We start from the raw sequence: 25,611 nt of genomic DNA on the forward strand, positions 1-25,611 counted from the left end.
GATGGTATAAGTCCACAGTCGTATTTTATAAAACACTATCTTCCTTCGGGAAAAATATTTCGAATAGTAAAGGATTTTTTCCAATCGAATACTCTTTTCTCTTTTTAGACCCAACCTAGGTGAAAAGTGATAAGGTAATCGTATATAGAAAAATTCAAATTTTTGCTATTACAAGTTCGGATCAGAAGACAATCTGAACCCTAAGACTTTTGTTTAACATGGAGTGTAGAAGAGCTCATGAAAGTCTAGCCAATCATAAACATAAAGGGTTAAAACACGCGCACCCCTTATTTCAAACGGATGGCTTACCCTTTCCTTTCTTAAACCCACTACCCCCATTATTCATCGTGAATTCCTGGCTTTTGGCCAGTCGACGAGTCAACAGCGGATTGTCTTTTTTAAAAGCTAAACTAATTAGCGAGACTGCAATAATTTACCAAGTCAATGCAAAACGGAAGATTACAAGATGTGTATGTTGAAACGGAAATGGATGAAGCAGAGAGTTCTGAAGTGGCAATGAATTTATGTTATAAAAAGGAGATTTATCCAATTATTAGGGCCAGGGACCCTGTTTAGACTCCCAGCCCCTTCTTTTAAGATAAATGACCTATTTTCCTTTTCGTAATTCCATTTGCTTAGATTTTTATATAGTATAATTTTCAATGACAAGTTGAAGCCCCGTTGCTAAGCCAGTGGTGTTGCAATAAGTACACTTTCAGGCAAAGATCTAATGTTGTTTTTCTGGACTTGGCCATTGATAGTTAATGCATTCAAGAAGAGTTTGATTTTGAAGCTTTGATCAATAGGATTGGCCAGGGTTAATACAAGGTCTACCGCTACACCAATCTCTTTGTATAGAAGTAGTGATTTTGTTTTTAGTCTGCTTTCAGAGTTTGTAGATAAATGTTTTGTTGGGTTTGACCTTTGGGAGAATACAAGTGAGTTACTTTCTCCAACCGTGTGAAATTATTTTATTTGAACCCAGGCAGGGTATGAAAAGAGTTTGCAAGAAATACCGGAGAATACAAGTGAGTTACTTTCTCCAACATTTTTTTTTTCACACAGCAGCTTCGCTACTCTGTTTTTCGTTTAGGTTGCCCTACTTACCCTTCCTGTGACTGAAGTCACATTTTTCGATTTTGGAATTTAATGTTTCATTCATTTCATTCTCTCACAATCGATGCCGCGATGTATTATTTTAGCTTATCGACGACCTATACGTTGTCCGTGATGAAAAATCACTTTCCGTAATTCCATAGCGAGATTTTAAAAGCCCTTTCATAGTTTTCTTAACCACCTATGATCACCATCAATAAACAAATGAAACCCAAAACGAACAGAAATTACAATAAATAACAAAATCAGACTCGAAAGGAGCAAAAATTAACATGAGTAGGGCTAACAGCCCCCATGCTTAAGACTAGAAGACAATTTATACTTTACTGAAAAAAAACAAATTATCTTTAATTTTCGGTTAAATATAGATATACTAATATTTATTCCTTAAAGTCTTAATAATATTTCAATAGTACGAAGTCAAAAACGAAAATTTTTAAATGTATTTTCCTTTCAATAAATTGCAAAATATGAGCGGCGTACAGTTCTCTCCCTATATTTCAAAAAGTAAATTTTTATGTTGCTTCATTGAAATCTAATAAACTGCAGTCTATTTTTCAGAAATACCTTTTTGTATCTTTTAAGTACTAGTCTTGATAGCGAAACAAGATGTTACCTGCCCTGGAAAAGATTTTTGAATCAAAAGCTATGAAAAAGGTGCGTTTTATGCATTTTGATTTAAAAATTGTTTATTCTGTGGCAACATAGCTTAATTAATTCTTGAAGAAAACAAAGAAAGTTATTTTTATTAGGAAATTTATTGGTGTAGGCATTATAAAGCTGTAATCTTTAGGTTTGTGGCTCTGAGCTGACTGTACAGAGAAGATTTTTTTCCTTTCTCTAGGGTAGTATGCACGACTATGCTAGGCTTCAACTGTATTCACTGAATAAACCCTTGGGATTTCTAATTAAAAGGAATTTTGGTAGCCCATAGGCTTACATAGCTGGGGTGCAATTGGGTATGGGACAGAAGGGATGACTGCCCTTCTATACTTCGGTTTGCCACCCTTCCAAACCCCAGTTTGCCCCACATCTGGAATTAAATTTTATACACAAATCTTGTCAGAACTAAGATCAGTCTCTTGCCTACAGGCCTACTTCAAGCCTCCACAGAAAGGTGTCAGTTTTCATTAGTATATTTTTGCATCTATGATACCATATGGCTCACTTTCCAGTTTTCACTTTTTTTTGCTTAAATCCAAAAAAAAATAGTGGTAAATATTGAGCAGTTCATATTACTGACTTACAAATAAAGTGAACACAACACTAGATGCCATTTCTATGCTCTTTCTGAATATATTAATCACTTCTCTTACAAAATTCAAATTTAAGCCCTATTTGAACCCTAGAAAATGACCAAAAAATTTCTAGTTTTGGGGTACAGAAAAGGCTTAAGATGTTGGTTTCAAACTTACTGTTTGGTTATAAATCCATTTCTTAAAGTTAAATAATCTAAAAGCATTGATTTACTACCATTAAGTTGGACAAAAAATTCAAAACATTTTCTCCAGTTTTCCATCTGCCATGTTTCTTTTCTCAGCTTTGATATTGCAAGCTTTGGCTAGATCCAGCAGGATTATATCCACTGGTACTCCTTTTTCTAGTAGGTCAGTTACAAGACTATAAGACTCAAGAAGGTTTGTATCCACTGGTTTCTTAGAATGAAAACCATGCTGGCTGCTGCTGATGAGTGAGTTAGCCTCAAGATGGTTAATGATGCATTTGTTGACAATTCTCTCCATGAACTTGCATGCCACACAGGTAAGGCTGATAGGTCTATAGTTTGCTGCTGAAGTTTTGCTACCCTTCTTATGAATTGGGATGACTATTGCCTTCTTTCAGTCCCTTGGAAGCTTTCCTTGTGTTAGCAACAAGTTAAATAATTTTACCAGGGGTGCAGAAATAGCAGGGCTTAGTTCCTTCAGCAGTTGTGGACTCAGACCACCATGTAGAGTCAATTTGTTGGCATCAAGCTCCTTAAGCTGTTTGGTTACTTCTTTAAGTGTGATTGGTGAGTATAACATCAGGAAGGGAGTGTGAGCCTGTTCTGCTGGTGGGAGGGTTGATTGGAGGCCATCCTTAGAAAACACTGAGGCAAACTACTGATTCAGAAGGTTAGCTTTTTTGGAGAGACAGAAAGAGACTAAGCTTTTATTCTCTAGGTCTGGTAATGAGTGTCTGCCTGGTTTATGCAGGGAGATATGTTTCCAGAATAACTTAGGGTTTTCCTTGACATTTTTGGCCAGATGTTCTTTGTAGTTTACAGTGAGTTTCTGCATTTCTTTTCTGAGGAGATTCCAGGTCATTTTGTACTTCTTCTACATTGTTGTTGTTTTTTGTTTCACAACTCCTCCCAAAGTTTTTTCTTCCTATTGCATAGTTTCTTGATTTTTGGGGTGAGGAAAGGTAGAGTTTTTGGTTTCTTTTTCCATGTCATGCTGGTATGATTGGCTTGGCTCTTGAGTAGGGTATTTTTTAGGATTTAGGAACATGCCTTCTACAAGAATTTTGTACAGTGTTTTAGTGAATCAGCATTAGATTTGGCAATGCTTTGTTCTCTTGATGTGCAAAATAAGTACAGCAGAAGCTCAATTAGCCAGACTTATTGTTGCCATTTTGCATACAGATAATCATGAAAATCAATTCAAGTATTCTTTTAAATTTTCTATTTTTGCTTTTTTTCATTGTTTTTTGATATTTTAACCTGTTTTCACTCTCTGGTTTGCAAGTATACCTTGAAATAAGATCATCATTCTTCTTAATATTGCTTATTGTAGATATATCTATACCAAAGATAGTATTAGGTTATGGGTATGTAATAAATGTCTGGGTATTTCTGTGCATATGTAGATACCACTTGGAAATATATTATTTGATGGGGGTTGGTGGTCTGGATAATCACCAATCTGTATTATTGAGGGCTAGTCAATTATGTTTCTACTATATTCACAATGCAAAGTTCCCACTAAACTATTTAAATGTGGCCATTGTCTTATAAATTTTACTTCCCTTACAGCAAATTTTTCCACAAGAAACAATTATATTTTTCCTACTTTAATTTCAGTCTGGATGTGAAACACAAAAATTCTGTTTCTTAAAGAAAAGAAAAAGAGATACAAAAATAGAACTAAATGTTTTCCACAGTTGTAATACAAGTTCCTACTAGATTTTATTAGAATATATATGAGAACTTTTTTTCAGTTTGTTGTTTTATGGACATAATGGAAAGATAATCAACCAATGAGAAATGCAAAGAGAGCTGTTTATCAGAAATTACTGATTAAAGATTCAGTTTTTATATCAATTTGTTAAGCAGACTTAAGTTGTTTTCTCTTCATGATTTCATTAGTTTTTGGCCATTGAAATCAATTTGCACAGGTTTCAATCAGATTTCAGAGGGTTTTCACCTTTTTAGGTGTCTATAGCTCTAGGACAGTGAGGATATCTCCTCTAGTGCAATTGAAAACTATATGATGGTATTTTGAACATGTAAGTCATAAATCAATTACCCCATTGTGTAAACTTCAAAAGTTGTACATTTCTTAAGTTTTTGTAGACTGTAAGTCAAACTATTATACATTTAAAGGTAGAAGAAACTGCCTTGTGGTTTGATGTCCTTCTTCATGGCATTCTGCTATGAATTTATCCAGCCTCCTAGTTTTTTTTTTTAAGAGAAGGGAGACATTGTAGTAAGAATTTGGCATATTAGGATCCCCTTTGGGCATCAAGTTATATGGCCAAACCACTTGAGATGTCTTTTCTTGGTCATGCTGGACATTGTTAGCTTTTGGCCCCACATCTTCATGAGCTGGTGGCTGCTGATTTGTTGTAACTATTTAATGTTGCAAATAGTTCTGAGGGATTTCCAGCAAAGGCCATTTATTTGTCATTTCCTTCTGCCTTTAGTGGTCAAACCTTACAGCCATATAGGAATTAGAATGCTTACATGCCAAGTATATTTTGAGTTCTGGTTTGAGCTCAATTTCTTATTTTGATGACAGAGATTTGTATGGTTGCCTGAAGGTAGGCCAAGCTTTGCTGATCCTACCTTGGACCTTATTCAATGCTCCACCCTTGGCATCCATAAATGATCCCAGATATTTGAACCCCATCTCTGTCAATAGGATCTCTATTATAATGTATAAAAGAGTTGGCTTCATCCTCAGTTGATAGGTATTTATTTTGAAATGCTGATTACAAGATCTGCCATATTTGCAGTAGAGTGAGCTCCAGAGGAACTGAGTTGTAATGATCTTGGTACAGTGGGCTGCAAACTGAAAACATGCTCGAAAATTTTAACTTGTGGCTTAGAGAATAACCTACTAATAGACTTTGGGATAAAAACATGATACTTGTCACAACCAAAACAAAGACTAGACATAAAAACAGAATAAATTGAAACATGGTCAAACAAGCACAATATCTTATTCTAATAATCTGTCAGAAAATATTTATAAATATGGAGCCAATTACATCTTCTTCTGTAGTTACATTTTGCATGTAAAAAATACTTGCAAACTGATTTTGTTTTTTTTTATTTTCAATTACATGCTGATCACCATTTTTTTCAGCTAATTTTTCTGTTTCCTTCACTTTCATTTGCCACTAGTTTCTCTTTTAACAATTTCTATATTTGCATAAGATTTTGCAGTAGCTTTGTTAGTCTTTAAAACAAAAGTGATTATCCTCTTTCAAATTCAGCATACAACTAGAAGCTGTTATGTTTTTCCTGTATTCTGGAGCTTGATCCTCTACCATGGTAATAGAAGATTTGTCAGTGGGATTTTTATGTTCATTTACCTTAAATTACCTTAAATCACAGCTTGGAGCAATATAAGGATTATCCATCCTTGTGATGCTCCATGACAAAAAGAATTCGTTTGATGTAGATTGTGGCTGTTAGATTAGACTCTTGTGGAGGACTCCCAATTGTAAAGGAACTCCTGGCAGAGCCATTCCCTATCAAGGTGGGACTTGAACATGTCAGTTGAAGTAGCAGAAACTGTTTTGTCAGAGAGCTGGTTCCACATATTGATGATTCTTTGGCTGAAGCAGTGGCTTCTATGTCTACTTGTGGAATGCTGCATGTAGAGCTTTAATGAATGTCCTCTAGTACCAGAATGCAAGGGCTGTGCAAAGATACCAGGAAGTGTGTTTTTAGAGAGGATTGTTTTGGTTAAAACAATGTCACCCCTTTCCCATCAGTATGTCAGTGTTAGCAGCTTCAAATAACGTAGTCTTTCTTTGTATGGAAATTTATTCATGTTGCTAACCATCTTTGTGGCACAACACTGGACATCCTCAAGCAACTTCTTATCTTTTTTGAAGAAAGGGGCTGCCAATGACATTCCAACCTCCAGGCGTGGATGTACAAGCACCTTTATGATACCAAGGGTTTTATTTGCAGAAGATGAAATGGACTTTGCATGGCTGCTAAACTTTAATTGGTGATCTACAATAACTCCAAGATCTCTTTCATTGGAAACAGCAGAAAGGAATTAGTCTTGAAGGAAATACTTAAGATGCTTGTTGTGTTTGCCAAAATGGGTTACATGGCATTTATCAACATTGAAAGTCAGAAGCCACATGTTAGCCCATCTTCCTAGACTGTCAAGATCTGTTTGAATTGATTGCTGGTCAGAGGGAGTAGCCGCTTTTCCTACTAGTTTTGAGTCATCAGCATTAAGGGTAATAAGATTTGAAAGAAGGGTGGGTAGTTCCTTAACATAGAAGTTGAAAAGTGTTGGTCCAAGAATAGTGCCCTGGAGCACGCCACTTAATACAGTTGTGGAAGAAGAGAAATGAGGAGTTCCTTGTGAATCAAAAACTCTGACACTCTGTGATCTTTCAGAAAGGAAGCCCGCAATCCACTGTACAACACCTTCATTGACACCTGCAGCCCTCAATTTGATTATGAGGAATTCATGACAAACTTTGTCAAATGCTTTGGACAGATCAAGAAGAATCATGTCAACAGGAAAACCCTTATCAAGCAGTGTAGTCACTAATTCATATGTTTGGATGAGGTTAGTGTCCACAAATCTACCAGATCTGAATCCATGTTGTGATGTGGAAAGGATATTATTGACCTCAAGATGTTCAATTAGAGCTTTATTAACAAATCTCTCAAGCACATTAACAACTGCAGAGGTGATGCTTATAGGACAGTAATTTTCTGATGAGTCTCTTTGTCACTTTTTATGGATTAGGGTTATATTAGATGTTTTCCAATCATGCGGTAGTTCCCCATTTTGAAGAGATAGCTGGAGCAGCATGCACAGGGGTAACTGAGAGCTTTTCAACACTCCTTAAGAAGATGTGGATGAACACTGTCTGGTCCCTTTGACTTATTTACATCAAGCTTCTCAAGGCTATTGAAAACCATTACTTCACTTACTGACAGACCAGGCATAGGGAAAATCACTTCATACAATGGAGGATCTGGTGAGGAGGTACCTGAGTTTTGGGTAAAGGCAGAAGCAAATTGTGCATTTAGAATGACAGCCTTATCTACTGGAGATGAGTGTAGTACACTGTGGTCAACAAGGTCAGGAATAGTATGATGATTTGGGTTTTTAAGAAGAGACATGTCTCCAGAAAGATTTTGGGTTGAACTTGATCTCAGAAGCTAACTTTTCCTCGTAAGCAGATTTCAGTTTTTTTTAAAGAATCTGTTACATGATTCTGTACTGCCTTATAAATCGACAGGGTCTCCTGGTTCCTCTTCTTCATATACCATTTCCAAGCTCTAGATTTCTGGTTATTCAGCTTCTTAACTTACTTAGTGAGAAAGGGAAGTGTTTTGGGCTGTTTCCTAAAAATAACCCTGGAATGTTTCTTTTCAAGAGCAAGGAAAGTTTTTTTGAAATTTAACCATGACTCATTGATGTCACTGGTGATAAGCATTGACCAGTTTGCAGATGAAAAGTTCCCGCTGTATTGCCTCATAATCGGTGAAAGTCTGAGGACGAAATTTAGGTTGAGGATGACTATTTAGGGACAACACAGACAGAATAGCTAGGTGGTCACTACTAGCAATTGGTGGTAAATAATCATTACAAATGAGGGAATAAGTATCACGCAATATGACGAGGTCTAACAGCGAGGGATTCTGATCAGCTCTATAGCGCGTAGGCTTATCAATAGTCTGATGAAGAAAATTATTTGATAGGCAAGATAAAAAAGGTGAGTCTCTACTATTAGATGAAAAATATCCAGTTCCTTCAACCCACTCAATTGCAGGAAAATTAAAATTTCCTGTGATTATTAACTCAAATGAGCTAGGAAGGGATATTGAAGATGTCATTTCATCAATGATAGTTTTGAGGGCCAATTCACTATCTTCAAGGGAAGGAGCACTTAGACTTCAATAAACGCACCCAAGACGCAAATTTTTATTAGCAATGGAGATATCAAGCCATACACTTTCAATCAAAGATATATCAAGCATAGTAGGATTTACAACACTAACCTGGATACTATCTCTTACATAAACACCAACTCCTCTTCAACAATTTGGGTACTCCAAGTTGCTAAATAGCTGATATCCCGAGATCTGTAGGGATGTTTAGTAACCACCAAAAAACTATATTTTGGTAACATCTTCTTCTTCTTATTCAGCAGACGGGCTTTTCAGTCGATACTATTTAGCCCTTTTCCTTTTGGCTCACTCTGTGAGATCGACAGAGCTATGGAGCTGGTTTGTCTTGTATGATTTGTATCTGCTCAGATTTCTTGAAGTATATCTTTTGATACCAGCAGTTGAATTATAAGAGAGTATATATTGATCTCTGTGCTCTGCGGGAGAGTATGGTCAGCAAGACTCTTGGCTGTTGGTGGAATTTTGTGGTGTTTGAAGCATTCTAACATTTTACGTCGCAGGGTATACTGTGCAGACGTCAGCATATTACATTCAAATAGGCAGTGATCTATTGTTTCATTCCTAAGATTACATGACCTGCAAAGGGGGGACGAGGGAACTTCGCCACTTGAATTAGGAGTAACAATTCAACTAAACTTGCAACATCTGCTGCTTCTTCCCTAAGAAGCACTCCGGATTCTAGAAGCTTATTTGTCAGACAGTCAACATTGCTTGAAAGAACACGAAAAGTATTTCCAGAAAGGGGCTTCTGACTCGGGAAATTTGGCTGTTGAGACTCAGAGGTAACATCAGGTATGGTACTTGAAAAACTTGAATCTGCTGAATTCTGACATGACATGAACAAATTATTAGATATAACATTTGAATTATCATTAGCAGAAATAACACTTAGATCACCATGGGAAACATTTGGAGAAGGATTGGATGAAGCTTCACAAGAAATATCAACTGACGATTTATCAAAACGAAGCACTGGGGAAACAAAACTATTTACATGAAGATGGGATGATATAACTAGGTTTCCATCGCGGATTGGTTGGGAGGGGGCCGGGGTGGGACTGACTGTTCCAGTCAATGTCATAACCTGGTTTGTCACTGTTTTGAACACCCTTGACCTCTCAAATGAATTTACAAAGAGCAATATAGCATTTTCTGAATTTTTATTTTCACTTGATTGACTTCATTATTCTTTGTTGTATCACTTTTTTGAGTTCCATATAGGGGTTCAGAAATAATGGTCAAAATGTAGCTTATTAACTCTTCTAGTCTGTCTTTTAATTTTAAAAGCCACAATGGGGACTCTGGTTTAAGAGTATCAAGATTTGTCTGGCAAGCAAAATCGTTAACACAGGGTTTTGAATATGTTAAATTTTCATTGTCAACATATGAGTAAGGTTTGGTTTGAACTGATGCCTCATGTGAGCAGGTGTATAATTTTCCAATGGTGGTGTTAAGAGTGTAGAATGGGTTGACAGAAAAGACAGCCTGGCTCTCAGTCTGACAAGATAATTCAAGAGGGGTTGGGGCATCCCTTCATGTTGTAAATAGGGAGAGGCTGGAGTCAAAGAGGGGAACACCAGTGATTTAAGCTCTTTTAAGGTATTAAGCATTCTAGCTCTTGAATTTGGAGAACAAGGGGTGCAAGGTGAAGGCAAAACAGGTGAGTTTAAAGAATTTACCAGATTGATTGGCATTTTCTTAGAGAAGCAGTTAGGACAACACCAGCTCTCACTCCAATTAGCTGTATCAGTTTTGGCACACTTTTCTGTTCCTGCATGAAACAAGCAATTGCACCCTCCACATTTAACAGAGTTTGAAAAGACTCTCAGCCTACATTTGGGACCAACTAATCTTTGTCTAACCATTGGTTTTTAAGAGGTTAATAACCTGAAAGAAAAACTTGGCTCAACAGTTAACAACACAAGATCCTCACAGGCTGGATGCTAGATGAAGACTGATTAATCTATTCAATATAGATGCTGTCCAGACAAAACACTTCTTCAAAAGTGAGTAAGTGGGATGGTTTAATAGGTTACAGAATTTGGAGATCCTCTGATCTTTTAAATTGTCATTGCTGTCTGAGTCAGCTTGAGTATTTTTAGTCATCTACTTCACATGCCAACTCAAATACCTGGATAACTCATCCTTAACTTGGGATCCAACTGCAAATCACTGGAAACACCCCAAAGATGGACCACACAAAAGATAAGCAGACGTTTTCCATGGTCAACTCACTACCTGGAACACTGACGCCATTGAAGCTCCAATCCTTGCCCAGGACAGAGCACTCTGGAGACAATTAACAGGGCTGGTGTCTGGTTCCCTCTATGCTGGCAATGATGCCAAGCAAGAGATTGGCATTATTGTCAGCCAAGTTCATTCTGGTTTCTGTTAAGCATAGAATATCTAACTTTTAATGATACACTTCCATGGCCATAAAAGGCTGCATCAAATCATATTTGATGGGAAAACTTTTCTCAGGCTTTACTTTAGCATCTTTTTTGTGCAGCTCTTTTTTGTTCATGATTTTTGTTGAGGACTCTAGTTTCCTTGGCATGTCACTTGCAAGAAGCATGATTTGGTCTCTTATTCTGGTCCAACATTTCATGATGTTTCTTGCAAATTTAGTTCACTGATGGTTCCTTTGGCTGTTGGCTGCCCTAGTGTGTTAACCCACCTTTGAAAGTAGGCAGTTTTCAGGGGAGGTTCCACAGCTTTGAGGACATCCTCTTTGGAGGATAGGGATTCGGACAAGGTGCTTTAAGCCTTATTGTATGACCCATACCATCACAGAAGCTAAGAATATACCTTGCCACATGAACCCAAAATATCTCCAAAAGAGTTGGAATGTTTTTTTTTTCCTTTTTAGGTTCAGAACCAATAGAACAAGTAAGCTTTTGTATTTGGCCTAAGATTATATCTGTAAATTGGTCCGTTTTTCCATTGGTGTCTAACTCTTTGACCCATTGATGTCTTGTTCTGTGTCTATATTTTTGAATGGAACTAAATGGTTATACAAAACAAATTAACCAAAATGTTCCTTTTTTTTGCCCTGTAACCATTGATGACTTCTCAAAAATGGCATTTGCTCTACATTAACAACTATTTTAGTAAGTGAACTACACCCAATGTTATTAGTAGTTTTAATTGAGAAGAATTATACAATAGTCTCCCAGCCTATAATCATAGTTGCTTGACGTAGGGAAAAAACTATCTATTTTTTTATTGTAATAAATTTTGATTGCTGTTTTTCTCAAACAACAGTAGACAATCAAGGCATGCGTCCGGAATTTCAAATGATTTGCCTCTTTTTATTCTGGGTTTGGTTAGCAATATCCCAATCTTTAGTTTACTCTTCTTTTCTGGGAATAAATTTGTTAGGTTCTTCCAAGGACAACATTATTATGGCTGATGACTAAAAACTAAATCAGATGTTGCTCTGCTGCATAATTGCTGTTTTGTTGTAAAGTTTATGTTTCTATTTTTATCCTGTTTTTATGTTCATATAAGCATTTTCTTCATTTAAATGAATTCTCCATCAGATGTAGTTCTTGTTTGTAGTACTTACAATGCAGTATGTATGTTTTGCTTCTTAATCCTCCTTGTGGAATACCTTTATAAAATAATTTTTTGAGCTTGTACAGGGTGAAGTGAGAGATGGCAATGTTCTGTAAACAAGATATAGGGAGTTTGTTTTCCTCAAATTTTGCATTAGAAAGCTTATAATGAGAATAATACTTTATTAATTAATGTCTGTCGTAGGCTAGGAAATGCCAAATTTTGTATTTCAGGTAAAATGATATTAAAATCATAACAAAAACAAAATTTAAACAAGTCCAAATCTGCAAGAATGAAAGAAGCATATAACAATTGATTACCAGAACAAATTGTCAGTTCAACAAAGCAGAAAAAAACTCAGAACTTGAAACAAAAAACTAGAGTTCAAACTGTATTACAAAGGAACAAAAGAGTAGATGCAAGTTAATAATAAGTAAAAATATAAGAACAGGTAATAAATTAAACTAAAATAACAAAACATAAAAAACAAGGTTATGGGGAGAGGTGTTGTACACTATTTTTTCAATGTATACAAGTTTATTTTTGATAACAGAGATGTTGCCAACTTGCTTCTTCAATTCTCTATCTTTTGCTTGCTACTTGAGGAGTTAAAATGTCCAGCAATAGTATTTTAAATCAAGCAACATACTAAATCAAGATTTTCCTAGAGTAGGAATTCACCAGGCTTTGTGTATGGTGCCTTATGGTCTTTTGAGGTCTATAGGCTATTAAAATTAAAGGATTTCTCTCAGATACAGCAGCCTTATAGCTCACTCATGAGCTCATCCTTATAGCTAACTCATTTGTTCTCCTTTTTTCGACTTTCAACAAATATATAGATGGTGTTTTTGTAGCTTAAACCAAGTGCATGAAGCACAAACGTTGTTTTTCTCCAATTGGCATGGAACTTCAAAGGTAGAACTAGAACAAGGGTAGCTTAACAAGGGCAATAAAATTTTGGAAGAACAATGTAGCTGTATTGATTCTACAAAAGTAGAGTAAAATTTATGCCAACCTGCTTTAAAATTGCAGGCTATTGGCACACTTCAATTTAAATTCCAAAGCCAAAGGAGCTTCAATTACTGAGGTGTAGCTAGGGTTTTCAGTGCCTCAGGCATGCATTTTTTGTGTGAAAAGGGATGTCAAGTTTAACAAATAACAGTGGTTGTTTCTCCTTCTTCCTGTCAAACCCTCTAAACAGCTGAAGTCTCATTGGCAGTTTATTGACAGTAATATGTGTTTTGAACAGTGTGATTTTATTTGTTTAAAAATCATCAAAAAACAAAACAAAAAAACACATTATAATAATTAAGATTACCAGAAAGATCAATAATGAAAAAGGCAGCTTGCTTAATATATACTACTCCTGAATATACAATACATCCCTACTCCTATTGGTGGTAATTTTTGTTTTTTTTAAAGTTCAAATTGATTATTCATAATAATTTATATTCCTTTTGCAAATTGTTTGTAGCAGAAACCGTTATCTTTGTATCTGACGTCTTTGTCCATATTCATTTCTGTTCGTTTTGGTTGTCATTTATTCTTTGATAGCAATTTCAGTAGTTTTTAGGTTTGAATTATTTATTATGTTACTGTGTTTTTGCTTGTCCTAGATTTTGACAAGGCTCTTTACTTTTTATTAAAGACTTCTTTTTTTGTTTTTTTCTTTAAATTGATTTAAACAAAACGATATCATATTAGGTATTATAATCTCAAATATCTTGAGGTTTTTATGGTTATCTGAGACTCAACTAAAAAATAAATCTTTATTTAATTAGTTGCAACACTTCATTTGACCATTTCTATACAGTATAGTATCACAAACAGAACTATTTTTTCAAAGTTCATTTTACCTTTTACTTAAGACTCTGTTTGGTAACTTAAAATTCTTTAACATTCTATATCATAAAGGGATACCCTTAAAAATATGTTAATGAACCAATGAAGGTTTGTAGCCCCAAGTTTCAACCAATATGCAATTTTGCTTATAGACCATTTGCCTCTGATTTCAAAGAACCTAGGGCCAATCAATTCAACCAAATCCAATCAACTCTTTTGCTGCTCAACTAAACCCAATCAACCATAGAACCAAGGCCAGAGACACTGAAATTCGTTTTTTTGAAGTGGTTGAGTAGAAACTTACACAACCATTATAATGCTCAACCAAACCCAATCATTTGAGTCAAATCAACTCCATCATTATATAACTCAACCAAACCCAATCAACCAAAGAACCAAGGGCAGAGACAATGATATCTGTTGGTTTGAATTGGTCAAGTGGAAACTTGCACAGCCATTATACCACTCAACCAAACCCAATCAACTTGACCATTATACCACTCAACCAAAGAACCAAGTACAGAGATACAGAGACAATGAAATCTGTTTGCTTGAATTGGCTGAGTGGAAACTTAAACAACCATTATGCCACTCAACCAAATATCTGCAAAAATTAGGAAAATCGGAAGTCTAATTTTTAATGGAAAGGGCCTCCTTATGTAATCATGCATTTTTTTGGTAAATAGCAGGTGCCAAATTTAAAAGAAGGTAATGTGGTTGAAGAATTAGTGAAAAACGTCCTGTGGCAGTGCTGTGGGTTTGATCTCAGCTTGGTAATATGGAACCCAGAGTTCAAACTATACTATAGCAGGACATTGCAGGGCAGACACAAGGACCTTAAAAGTCAAGAATCGTCATTAATTCGATACAATATAATACAAATCAGCAGAAATAAGCTAAAAACGTATTGTACCAAAGAGCTTCAGTATTATCTTTTGGAACTGCAGTTATCTTTGGTAATTGGCAGATTGTTCATGTTTGAATAAAAGCGTTGTCAGATTCAACTAATTAATTTTGCTCATTTATTTCCATGGTTTTAGTATGGCAACACATGTAAAATGTTATACTGTCCTAAAAACTTCATAATTTTGAAACTACCCAAAAAATCTAAGAAAATCATGGTTTTTAGGTATGAATAGACCTAACATGAGACTCAAGGTAAAAAGGGGTTCTGTTTAGGCGTCCTTTCTTCTTAAAAAAAAAGGGAGGAGCACATCAGTGTTACCCAATATGAATTATGATTTTCTTCAAAATTTAAGCTTGAGAGCTGAAAACCTCTGCTGAATTGTGTTGGATGTCACTGGTTTCAATGGCATACTTTTTTATTCAATTTGTCACTGTTTTCAAGGGATTATTAACATCAATATTTACCTTTGATGTACTTCTTAAAAGGAGTTTTGGCAAGAAATGTCAGAGTGCGACCAAGTTCAGACTTTGTTATAGTAGTTGATGTGTTAGTTTTTGTTGTTGTTTTTTAGAACAAAAAGCGGGGAGGCTGAATAAGTTTGAAGAAAACAGAGAGGTCAAAGTTTTCTATTTGTATTTTTTATGATGTAACCTATTGGATCTGTACAAAACCTCTTAAACTGCATTTAGAAAAAGAAGTCTATTTTCTTGAGAATTTGGTTAAGCTTTCGCAGTACAAATAGGTCTATGTGAATCAGTATGAAAGACTGAATTTTAAGTGCTTTTATTTCACATGGAAGTCTCGTCTTTGTGCAAAATTGTCCACGATCTCTTGTAGAATTTTGAAAAATGCAGATATATTTTTTTAGAGATTTGACAAATAGAATATGGATCTAAACGTATTGATAGTTTCAAACATCTATCATATTCTATACTAGCTGTTGGGGTGGCGCTTCGCGCCACCCCAACACCTAGTTGGTGGAGGCGCTTTGTGCCCCCCCCAGATCCCCTCCGCGCGCGTAAGTCGTTACGCGCCATATGTTTTTAACTACGTAAAACTTGCGAATATACAACATTCTTTGCTGTCCCATTGTCTGTGCATATAAATAGATTGTCAGGTTTACCGACTCTTGAACATGCAACATATAATTGTCCATGGGAAAAACAATCCGTATTCAGATCTATACCTCATTGTTCTAATGATTGCCCTTGAGCTTTGTTGATGGTGATTGCTAATCGAACATTCCCTGTGTCCCGGTCGTCATTTATATATCCCTCCTGTGCCCCCCGGTGTCCCCGTTGTAGTTGTGTCCCTGGGTCCCTGTCGTCATTTATATTCCCTGTGTCCCGGATGTTATTTGTGTCCCGGTGTCCCAGTCTGTAATTTCTATTTGAGTGTCCCGGTCGTCATTTATATTCCCTGTGTCCCGGTCGTCATTTGTGTCCCGGTCTCCGGTCTGTAATTTCGTCAGTCGATAAACATGACGTCAGTCGACAAACATGCATGACGTCAGTCAACACACAAACAACTTATTTTTATATATATAGATAAATACGTGTTCATATATTCTATATGAACAAGCATATTCTAGATGAATCTTATGATTGCTTATGATTGCCACCCCAACAGCTAGTATTCTATATAAATATGTGTTCATATATTCTATATGAACAAGCATATTTTACTTGATTCTCATGATTGCTTATGAGATCAAGATTTCGGTAGTTGATGTTAACCTGGACAATCAGGGTTAGGATGAAATAAGCATAAGTAAGAAGCTGCCCCAGAAAAATATAAGGATTCTCTATAGACTGTACTACAATTTTAGGACTGCATAAAATATTTTGTAATTCAGTTCGTATTAATCCTTGGGTTGATTTTAAAGAGTTCAAAATATGATAATTACTTAACAAAGTGTTTTAAATTTAAACATGTTTTGCATGTATAAAGGGTTTTTTATTCTACCTATATTTCTAATTTATTAATTCTTACTGTATTGCTTTGTTTAATTTTCTGTACTTGTGGAATCAGTCATCCACATGTACTTTCTTTTCTTAAAGGGGAATAAGAATATCTCTATCCAAAGGAAGGAATGCCGAAAATTCTTTGAAGATCGCTTAAAAACATGTGTATCCCATCCATGAGGAATATATCCTTTAATAATTGCAGTTAAAATATTCTATCAAAAAGAGAATCTGAACTGAAATGTCTCTTTTTTGTGGAAAGAAACAGAGTGGAGGAATATACTCCAGGTTTTGCTTTTGAGGGATGGAGAGACTATATGTAAAAATAAGGAATTCTGCAAATCATAAAAAAACTCAAAGTTTGGAGGGGGGCATGTGTCCACACAGGGATGGATACAAAATTAATATTTAGTGGACACCAGTAAAAATTTGGCTTTCCTATCAGTATTTTAACCCTAAACCCTAGTAATCATTGCAAATTTCTTAGTTCTGGGGATATGTACCCCTAAAACCCAATGTGCCCATAGTTCAGTCGCCGTTTACGCTCATGCCTGTCATAATGGCCGTGAATAACGGCTTATGCCGTTATTCATTAACGGTTTCTTTTCCTTTTTCTTTTCACGACATAGCTGTAACTATCAGATTGGTGTGTAATTAGGCCATTTGCCCATATATTTGTTTGGGATCTTTAGTGTGTTTTTTTTCTATAAAATGAGGTTTTTTATAGGCATGGATTTTAGGCTTTGGGAATTATAAGAGTGGAAGTGCTCAATAAATTGATCTACCCATTAACTAAAGACAAGATCATGAAGACCTATTCTAAAAAAAAATATTATATGGTGCATTGTTGATTGCTAAAGTAGGCGTTCTCTTGCATCAATTACTGAAACTGAAGCAGTAGTAAATTTTAATGCATGCTACCACGTTCAAAAAAGAGTTACTATATAAACTGTACTCTTTCATATTATTCAACTCTGTAATGGTGCATGTCCAGAGGCGTCAATTAAAGGAAATGTAGGGGGTATAAGTCTCGGGGGATTTCCAAATAACAGTAGAAAAGAAAATCGATAGAATATTTGGACAGAGATGCAAATCTAGGGGGGAGATTTTGTACAATTTGTTTCCAATGTATCCAATGAAAACACTCCGAAAAGCCGTTTTTCAATGAAAATACTGAAAACGTTAATTTTCAAAATATAAGTTGTAAAAACAAAAAAATCTCTGCTCCCTAACTGACGCCACTGTGCATCTTTTTTCAAATGTGTGTTTATTGGTATATTGGTAGAGGATCAAGTTCTTTCCTCTCATTTTGTTGAATTTTCTTTTCTACTATTTGACCTAAATTTTGGGAGTTGTTTATTGGTTTAGATTACTCGTATTCATTTCTTCTTCTTTTTTTTTCAGGTTAATATGGGCAAAAAAACAGCTGATTGTGGTGAAATATCACTGAACGATTTCGCGAATTCAAAAGCCCATGGAACTTGCTCCAAAATAAAGAAGACCCACGTGGTCATGAAACCTCATGTTGACGAGCTTGACTGGTTTGATAAAGACATTGACGATTTTCTGATAGATTCTGATGAGGAACCTCCCAAACCCATTGTCAAGAAGAAAAAGAATAAAGTTTCTCCTTATGAATATCAGAGGGAACAGGGCAATACATACCCTATTGATATTTGGTATATTTTATCCTATTATATTTCACCAGAAGATGTTGGTAGGTTTGCATTAATATGTAAAAGCTCTGCAGCTGTGATTAATTCAATGGGCTTTTGGAGGAGGTTGTACAAAAATCATTATGATTCTAAAGCCCAACTTCCAGAGAGACTAAAGCCTGAATCCATGAAAAGGCAGTATGGATTGAAGACATATGTCATCAGAAGTTTATACCATATGTATCACCCTTTCCGTGAAAAAATTAAAGTTACACCAACACATCGCTCTGTTGAGCCTTATATTCTAAAAGGGTGTTTGTGTACTGCTACATGGCATAGAAAGCTACGGACTGGTAATTGGGAGTTTTTTTTTAAACTGAGAAGGCCTGGCTTTAGTGACTCAAATAAAAATAGAAACTTGTTAGAAATGTTATCAGACATTAGTTATAATTCTGAGAGTGGTTACAGAGTGCTTAGTATTGTATGCAATACATTCATTCTTTTTCATTGCCCAGTTGGGCAATTTGTCTGTGATATTAAAGTAGGACTCTCAGGCATGATGAATCAAAGCATTAAAATTCAGTTTGTACCTTTTAGAAAGGTAAAACATTCCGTAAATGAAGGTCTTATTGTTGAACTTCAACCAGTTGTCAAATACAATGTTATGCATTGGTGGCATCCTGAATATCCGCAAATGGAAGAACAGGAGTATGTTAAAAAGCAGAAAGAGGAATTTGCTATTATTAGTAGTGAGGCGTCTGCTTGGGATGATAGATAATGATGTTACTGTATTGGTGATCCTATTAATGATATTCATTTAATAAACTTGTTTTTTTAAGTTAAGTTTATCACATACAGGAAAAAGCATTTTTCTTAACAAGAGGCGTCTGCTTGGGATAATAGGTAATGCTGTTAGTGTATTGGTAATCCTGTTAATGATATTCATTTAAAAGCTTGTTTTTTTAAGTTAAGTTTATCATATACAGGAAAAAGCATTTTTCCTAGCAAATTCTAGCAAAGAACAAACCACATTATCTTCACTTTTACCCAATCTGCTCTTTAAAGTAATTTTTATACATCATGATTTAAGTTTTAATATGGTGTCATTCATGGTTGTATCTACCATATACGGTGTAATTTAAAAAATATACTTGACAACAGTTCAGGAAATCAGGTAACAGAGTTAATTAATCATGATGTCACATCCCTTGTCAGAAAGTATGTGTGTTATATCAGCTCGTATATAAAGATGCAGTTTTTTTTTTGTAAAAAACTTTATTTATTACAATATTATCATTCATCAAAAACTGATTTTCCTTATTCAAGGTTGGTGACCAAGTTTCCTATACGGGGCTTTCGACAGTGGTAATTTCAATGGTGTACCTTTGTTTTGACCAGATGCCATTTCTGAGGGGCTCCAAGCTATTTTTTCGAAATTCCCATAAATTTGTTTTCAAATAACATACAATATTAGGATTCAAAATAATAGTTGCAATTTCTGAATCAGCTACAAATTTTTATTTTTCCCCACTAAACAGTTTTTTTGAAAGTGCCTTTAAATTTTCTGTAACTATGGACCCTGGTTTGTTCTTTACTAGGTTGTAGCCATTGCTGCAGCCCTATTTGGACAAGAATGTGAGTACTATATGCACGTAGACAGTACCTTAAAAATGAGAGGAATATTTTGTTTTCCATGACCTAGCATCAGATAAAGTGTTTGTGAACCTAGCATCTGATAAAGTCATGTTTGTGAAGTGCGTATTAGTATCTATTCTGTTTTATTGTTTTTAGTTTTAAAAAAGAACTAAAAAGTGTTTTCTGTCCCATTTTTTCAAAATTTTCAAATGCCCACAATTTTTTTTTTAATTGTTGATTTTTAGGTCTAGATTTGGGTTCTCTAAACGGATTTTTCAAAAGAAAGAAAAAAAATGGGGCCCTCCTCGCCCCCTTGCTTTCCTGTGGAGGATCCCTGGATTATTATTAGAGAGAGGAAAAATAGTGATGTTCCATCTTCTTGTATAAATGAAAATACATATTGTTTTTGGTGAAAGTGTAGCCCTTTTTATCAAAACATTTTGTACTTTTGATAAGTGTTGCCAGGTGAAATTTTTTGTCTTGTTTTTGGTGCTTTTGCTAGATGTTTACTTTTAAAGAATTTATGATCTACACATCTTTTATCTTTATTTATCTTTCAAAATATGGTTGTTATTTTAATGTAAACAAATTGAGACTATGCAGTATTAGTATACGAAGGTGCTCACATGTCTAAGTATTATGGGTATTATAGGGTCTCTCAGGGACGGGGGAGGGTGAAGAAGGCGCATTCTTAGGCCACGATTTGTTTTCTCAGCAGGTTTTCGGGACCTGCAGAGGCTGCACATAATAAATGCTAGATAATATATACAAATTTTTTCTAACTTAATGGGCAAATACAATATAACTTTTTAGCTTGCCTGAACTCAGGATAAGAGACCTTCTTTGCTCCCCCTCAACATTAGTCGTGACCTATCCCCGAAAAAGTCGAAAAATTAGCACCCTGAAAATAAACTTTTTGACTTTACCCCTCCCCCCTCACAGGATAAATGCTCAGAAACTTAGCCGAGGTTGTTACTTAGGAGTGCAAGGGATGATTGCAATGTGCTTTAATATTTGTCTTATGTGCCACACAATGTGCCACACAAGGCAAATGGGCCATATAACAAACATTTTTGCAATAGCGAAGATATATTCCAAACTCAAATGTAAATAAGATTGCCTCAGTAAAGCAATGTGCTAAAATATGAATGCTCATTTGAAGTTAAAAAATAAGGCATATAGTTTAGATAATGTAACATCATAATTATAAGTGGAAGTTTAAGATGCTGCCACACTAGTCATATTATGTCAGCTTTACACGTTTTTTGCACACAGCTTAATTATTACTACACAACCAGATCCAATGGGCCCCTAATCTAGTCTAATTTTGGAATAGCAAATTGGGTGCACGAATTGAGCTGAATTGCTGGCAGCACTATGGCTAGTTTTGTGGCTTTTCCTAAAAATCTGAAGTTAATATTGCAATACAGAAGAATAGAATTAGAATATTGTAAATACGTATTTCACAAATCCTACACTACTATGGTCAATATTGCAGATTATCGTAAAACTTTAGGAAATAGTGATGCTAAAAGACCCTTGCTCGAGGTCTTCATGATTTACACCACATTTTTCGATGTGCTTAATTTAATCTTCAAATTTTCAACTGCTGTAGCAAATTAGTAAATTAAATGGCAGTAATTGTCTTAAACCAGATCAGAATATAACCCATGGTCTAATATATGTTAGATACAGTTTCAAAACATATAGCATCAAAGACTGAAAAGTCACAGGCATCTAAAAGAAACAGGTATATACGTAGGAGGGGAGAGTAGTAGATCATTGGTCCCATACAATCACCGTTGGAAGAAAAAGGAACAAAATCATGCATTCACAATCTTTTTCAGGCAAAAAAATGAAACATTCCACATTTTTGTCAATAGGAGCTTGAAACCTCTATCTCTTCAATATGCTCAATCTGGTGGTGTGATTTTTATTAATATTACTTAAGTTTTTTGGGGTTTCTCCCTTTTTGGAAAATTGGGCAAATTTTCTCAGGCTTTTAACTTTGGTAGGTTTCATCAAACATGAATTTATTTATTTATTATCAGCATAAAATACTAATTCTTTTGATGAATTAGTTATTATCAAAATTTAGTTTTTTAAAGTTTTGTTTACTATTTGGCCGCGCAAATCCTTTCTTGCAGTTTGCTGCCATGAACTGATTGAAAGACTGGTCTGATAAACTACAGTAATATGAATGATTTGCAGGATCAGTAATGGCCTTGATCAATTACAACCCCCCTATGGAAACAGTTTATGTCCTTAAGGAAATGGGATACGGAAGAAGTGGAGAAAGACACTGTGGAGTAGTAAAAACGATTTTTTGAGTAAGAAATGCCCAGAAGTTTAGGATTTCATGGATAATACCCCCCCCCCCCCCTTCCCCTTTGCACGTCCCTTATAAGAAGTTATACACAATTTATCCTCAAGTTAGTGTCAATCCTTTTGCATAAATATGAACCTGGAATTGATTCAACAATTGGATCATATTTTGGTAGGTGATTTAGTTTAATGTGGCGAAGCTTTTACTGGGATTTATATATAAAACTTAACTTTTTTCTCGTTGTTTTAATTTTTCTACGATTGAATTATTCATTTAATCAGGGGTGTAAAAGATGCAGCTCGTGAGTTAACCTCAGAGGAGGTAGACGCTACGCCTTCAAGAATGATTGAAGTTAGAATATTGGTAGAAAATACGATCTTTTCCAAAATAAAGACAAATTCTGGTCACACTTTGGGTAACTCCAGGGGTTTATATTCACGCTAGTATTTACATAAGCATATGCGTTCATACTTATGCTATCTAATATAACATAATATCTAATATAGTATAAATCAATACACACAATAAATAGTGTAAATCAATACACTTTTAGCAATAAGCTAAAAGTTGCAAACCCCTCATCGCTGAAGATAATTGTAGCCTAATACCCGATTATTGCTTACAAGTCCCCTAAATGTCTTACTACTGGAACTAAATTGGTCTTACAATCAAATACACCGGAAACAAATAAGAGGTACATCAACTAGCAAAAATTACGAACCCTTCATTGCCGAAGATGATTATGATCTAACAGCCGACTGTTGCTTAAAACTCTCCTATGCGTCTCATAATTGCTATTTGCCAATCTTTTTGGTATCGGCCAAACGTGGCATTAGGGGAACTGTTTTTGCTCTGCAAAAATTTAACATTTCAAATATATGAAATATCAAATATATTCAAGTATATGATTTCTTAGACCACACTGCTTTTCCATTTACGAAAAAAAATAACTGAAGAAAAAACGGGTTTAATATTTTATAAAGCAGTGACAACAAAATAAATAAAAACTACACTTTAGCTAACAAAAAATAAAAATACTCCGAATATTTCGGCCCCACGCCCGGGAGCCTTTCTCAACGGAAAAAAAAAAAACAAAAAAGGAGAAAATTACAACAATTATAAACTATTTTTAAGACATTATAAAAATGCCACGACAACTAAACCAACATAAAAAATATAAACAATCAAATATATAAGAAACAAAAACTCACATTTTAAAACAAAGACTCCCGCAACTGACTGTAACTTTAGAAAAACTCAAGTAATTGTTTGTATTGGTACTTTCCTCTGCCACAATCGATGTATAAATGGGAATCTATTAAAAATGAAAATTATAAATACTTGCAACAATACGAAAAGAGGTCACCCAACCCCAAATCCAATCAACATCTTACAGGTTAATGAAACAAAGTTATGAATTATAAATTGAATGAATTTTTCCATTTGCTATTTTAGCTGCCGTCCGTTGACTTCTTACAGCATTGACCATGCTTTGACCTCCGTTCGCAAGGTTATTACTTGTTTCAGGACAATTATGCAAATCAATCCTCATTGAAGTTTTTGACTGGTCTTTAATTAAACTATTATAAATTGAATTTATTTTAAATTCCCCTTCATCTCTATTGATATTAATACCCCCATAGATAATCTTTTTTATTTCTATAATTTCTCTGAAACTTTGTAAAAGTCCTACAGACTTATCGACAATTCTTGTCTGATCAAATAAAATACTATGATGAGGAAAATTATACACGTGATCCGCTATAGCGGATTCAAAAGTATCAGGTTTTTTATTCTGGCGAGCAATCTATCGCATTTTTGTGTTGCTGTAGCCTATTTTTAAAATTCTTCTGTGTTCTACCTACATAAAATTTACCACAAGAGCATGGAATTTTGTATACCCCCTGTTGTATATTTTTTGGAACTTTATCTCTTCCGTTATTTAGCCATGAGCTTATATTTTGTCCTGATTTAAAAGCTGTTTTTATATTATGTTTTTTTAATCCTTTCCTTAATTTCTGTGACAAACTTGGAAAAATAGCAATGAAAAAATCCATTCAATTTATAATTCATAATTGTGTTTCATTAACCTGTAAGATGTTGATTGGATTTGGGGTTGGGTGACCTCTTTTCGTATTGTTGCAAGTATTTATAACTTTCATTTTTAATAGATTCCCATTTATACATCGATTGTGGCAGAGGAAAGTGCCAATATAAACAATTACTTCAGTTTTTCTAAAGTTACAGTCAGTTGCGGGAGTCTTTGTTTTAAAATGTGAGTTTTTGTTTCTTATATATTTGATTGTTTATATTTTTTATGTTGGTTTAGTTGTCGTGGCATTTTTATAATGTCTTAAAAATAGTTTTAAATTGTTGTAATTTTCTCCTTTTTTGTTGTTTTTTTTTTCCATTGAGAAAGGCTCCCGGACGTGGGGCCAAAATATTCGGAGTATTTTTATTTTTAATTAGCTAAGGTGCAGTTTTTATTTTGTTGTCACTGCTTTATAAAAAATTAAACCCTTTTTTTCTTCAATTATTTTTTTTTGTTCAAGTATATGAACTTCATTTATTTGAAACAACGTTTTGCTTATCATTCGCCGACCAAATACCTTCTATGCTTGAATACGTGTGAATTATTTTTTTTTTTTTTTTTTTGGAAAATAAGACACAACTTGGATCCAAGCTTTCTCACTGAGGATTAATCCCATGAGCAGTCCCGCCTACAAATATTCTTCTTTTCTGTTTATCTAAAAGTTGTTCTTGGGCAACAAGAATTTGCTCAATTTTTTTTGCTCATTTAGTGGTTCAAATCAGGTCGACAGATTTCAGATTATGAATTTGGACGCCAGTTCTTTTATTTGTTCTAGTCGTAACACATTGACTATTTGTCCGTTTCCCACTTATTCGTATTTTGTTCTTATGCAATTTTAGGAATTGGAGTTAAGTTGTAAACTCATTTGTGTCAAATTAAAATATATACTTTGTTTTTAACTGTTTTATTACTTATGCTTGAGTAGAAGTATGCATTGAATAGAATATGTAGACTTATGTATTGAATATGTGTGAAAAAAGAATAACATTGCAGAACTAAGACAGACAACTATTCCAGGAATAAGCAGTGACTTGTACCCAACATGGTGTAAAGGATTCTGTTGTCTCAGTTCTTATAAAAAAAAAAAAAAAAAAAAAAAAAAAAAATAAAAACTAGTTTTTTTAACTGAAAGTAA

At 34.7% G+C, this 25,611-nt stretch overlaps 1 protein-coding gene across 1 annotated transcript; it reads left to right on the plus strand.

Moving 5' to 3' along the window:
• The first annotated feature begins 1,823 nt into the window (after positions 1-1,823).
• LOC136037289 (transmembrane protein 183-like) lies at positions 1,824-25,375 on the plus strand. Its single transcript, XM_065719922.1, has 2 exons — positions 1,824-1,909; positions 18,173-25,375. The coding sequence occupies exon 2, from the start codon at positions 18,179-18,181 to the stop codon at positions 19,199-19,201; it is 1,023 nt and encodes a 340-aa protein (XP_065575994.1). The 5' UTR covers positions 1,824-1,909; positions 18,173-18,178; the 3' UTR covers positions 19,202-25,375.
• Positions 25,376-25,611: the final 236 nt, after the last annotated feature.

Source organism: Artemia franciscana, chromosome 16 (genome assembly GCF_032884065.1).
Source record: "Artemia franciscana chromosome 16, ASM3288406v1, whole genome shotgun sequence".
Taxonomy (NCBI): Eukaryota; Metazoa; Arthropoda; class Branchiopoda; order Anostraca; family Artemiidae; genus Artemia; species Artemia franciscana.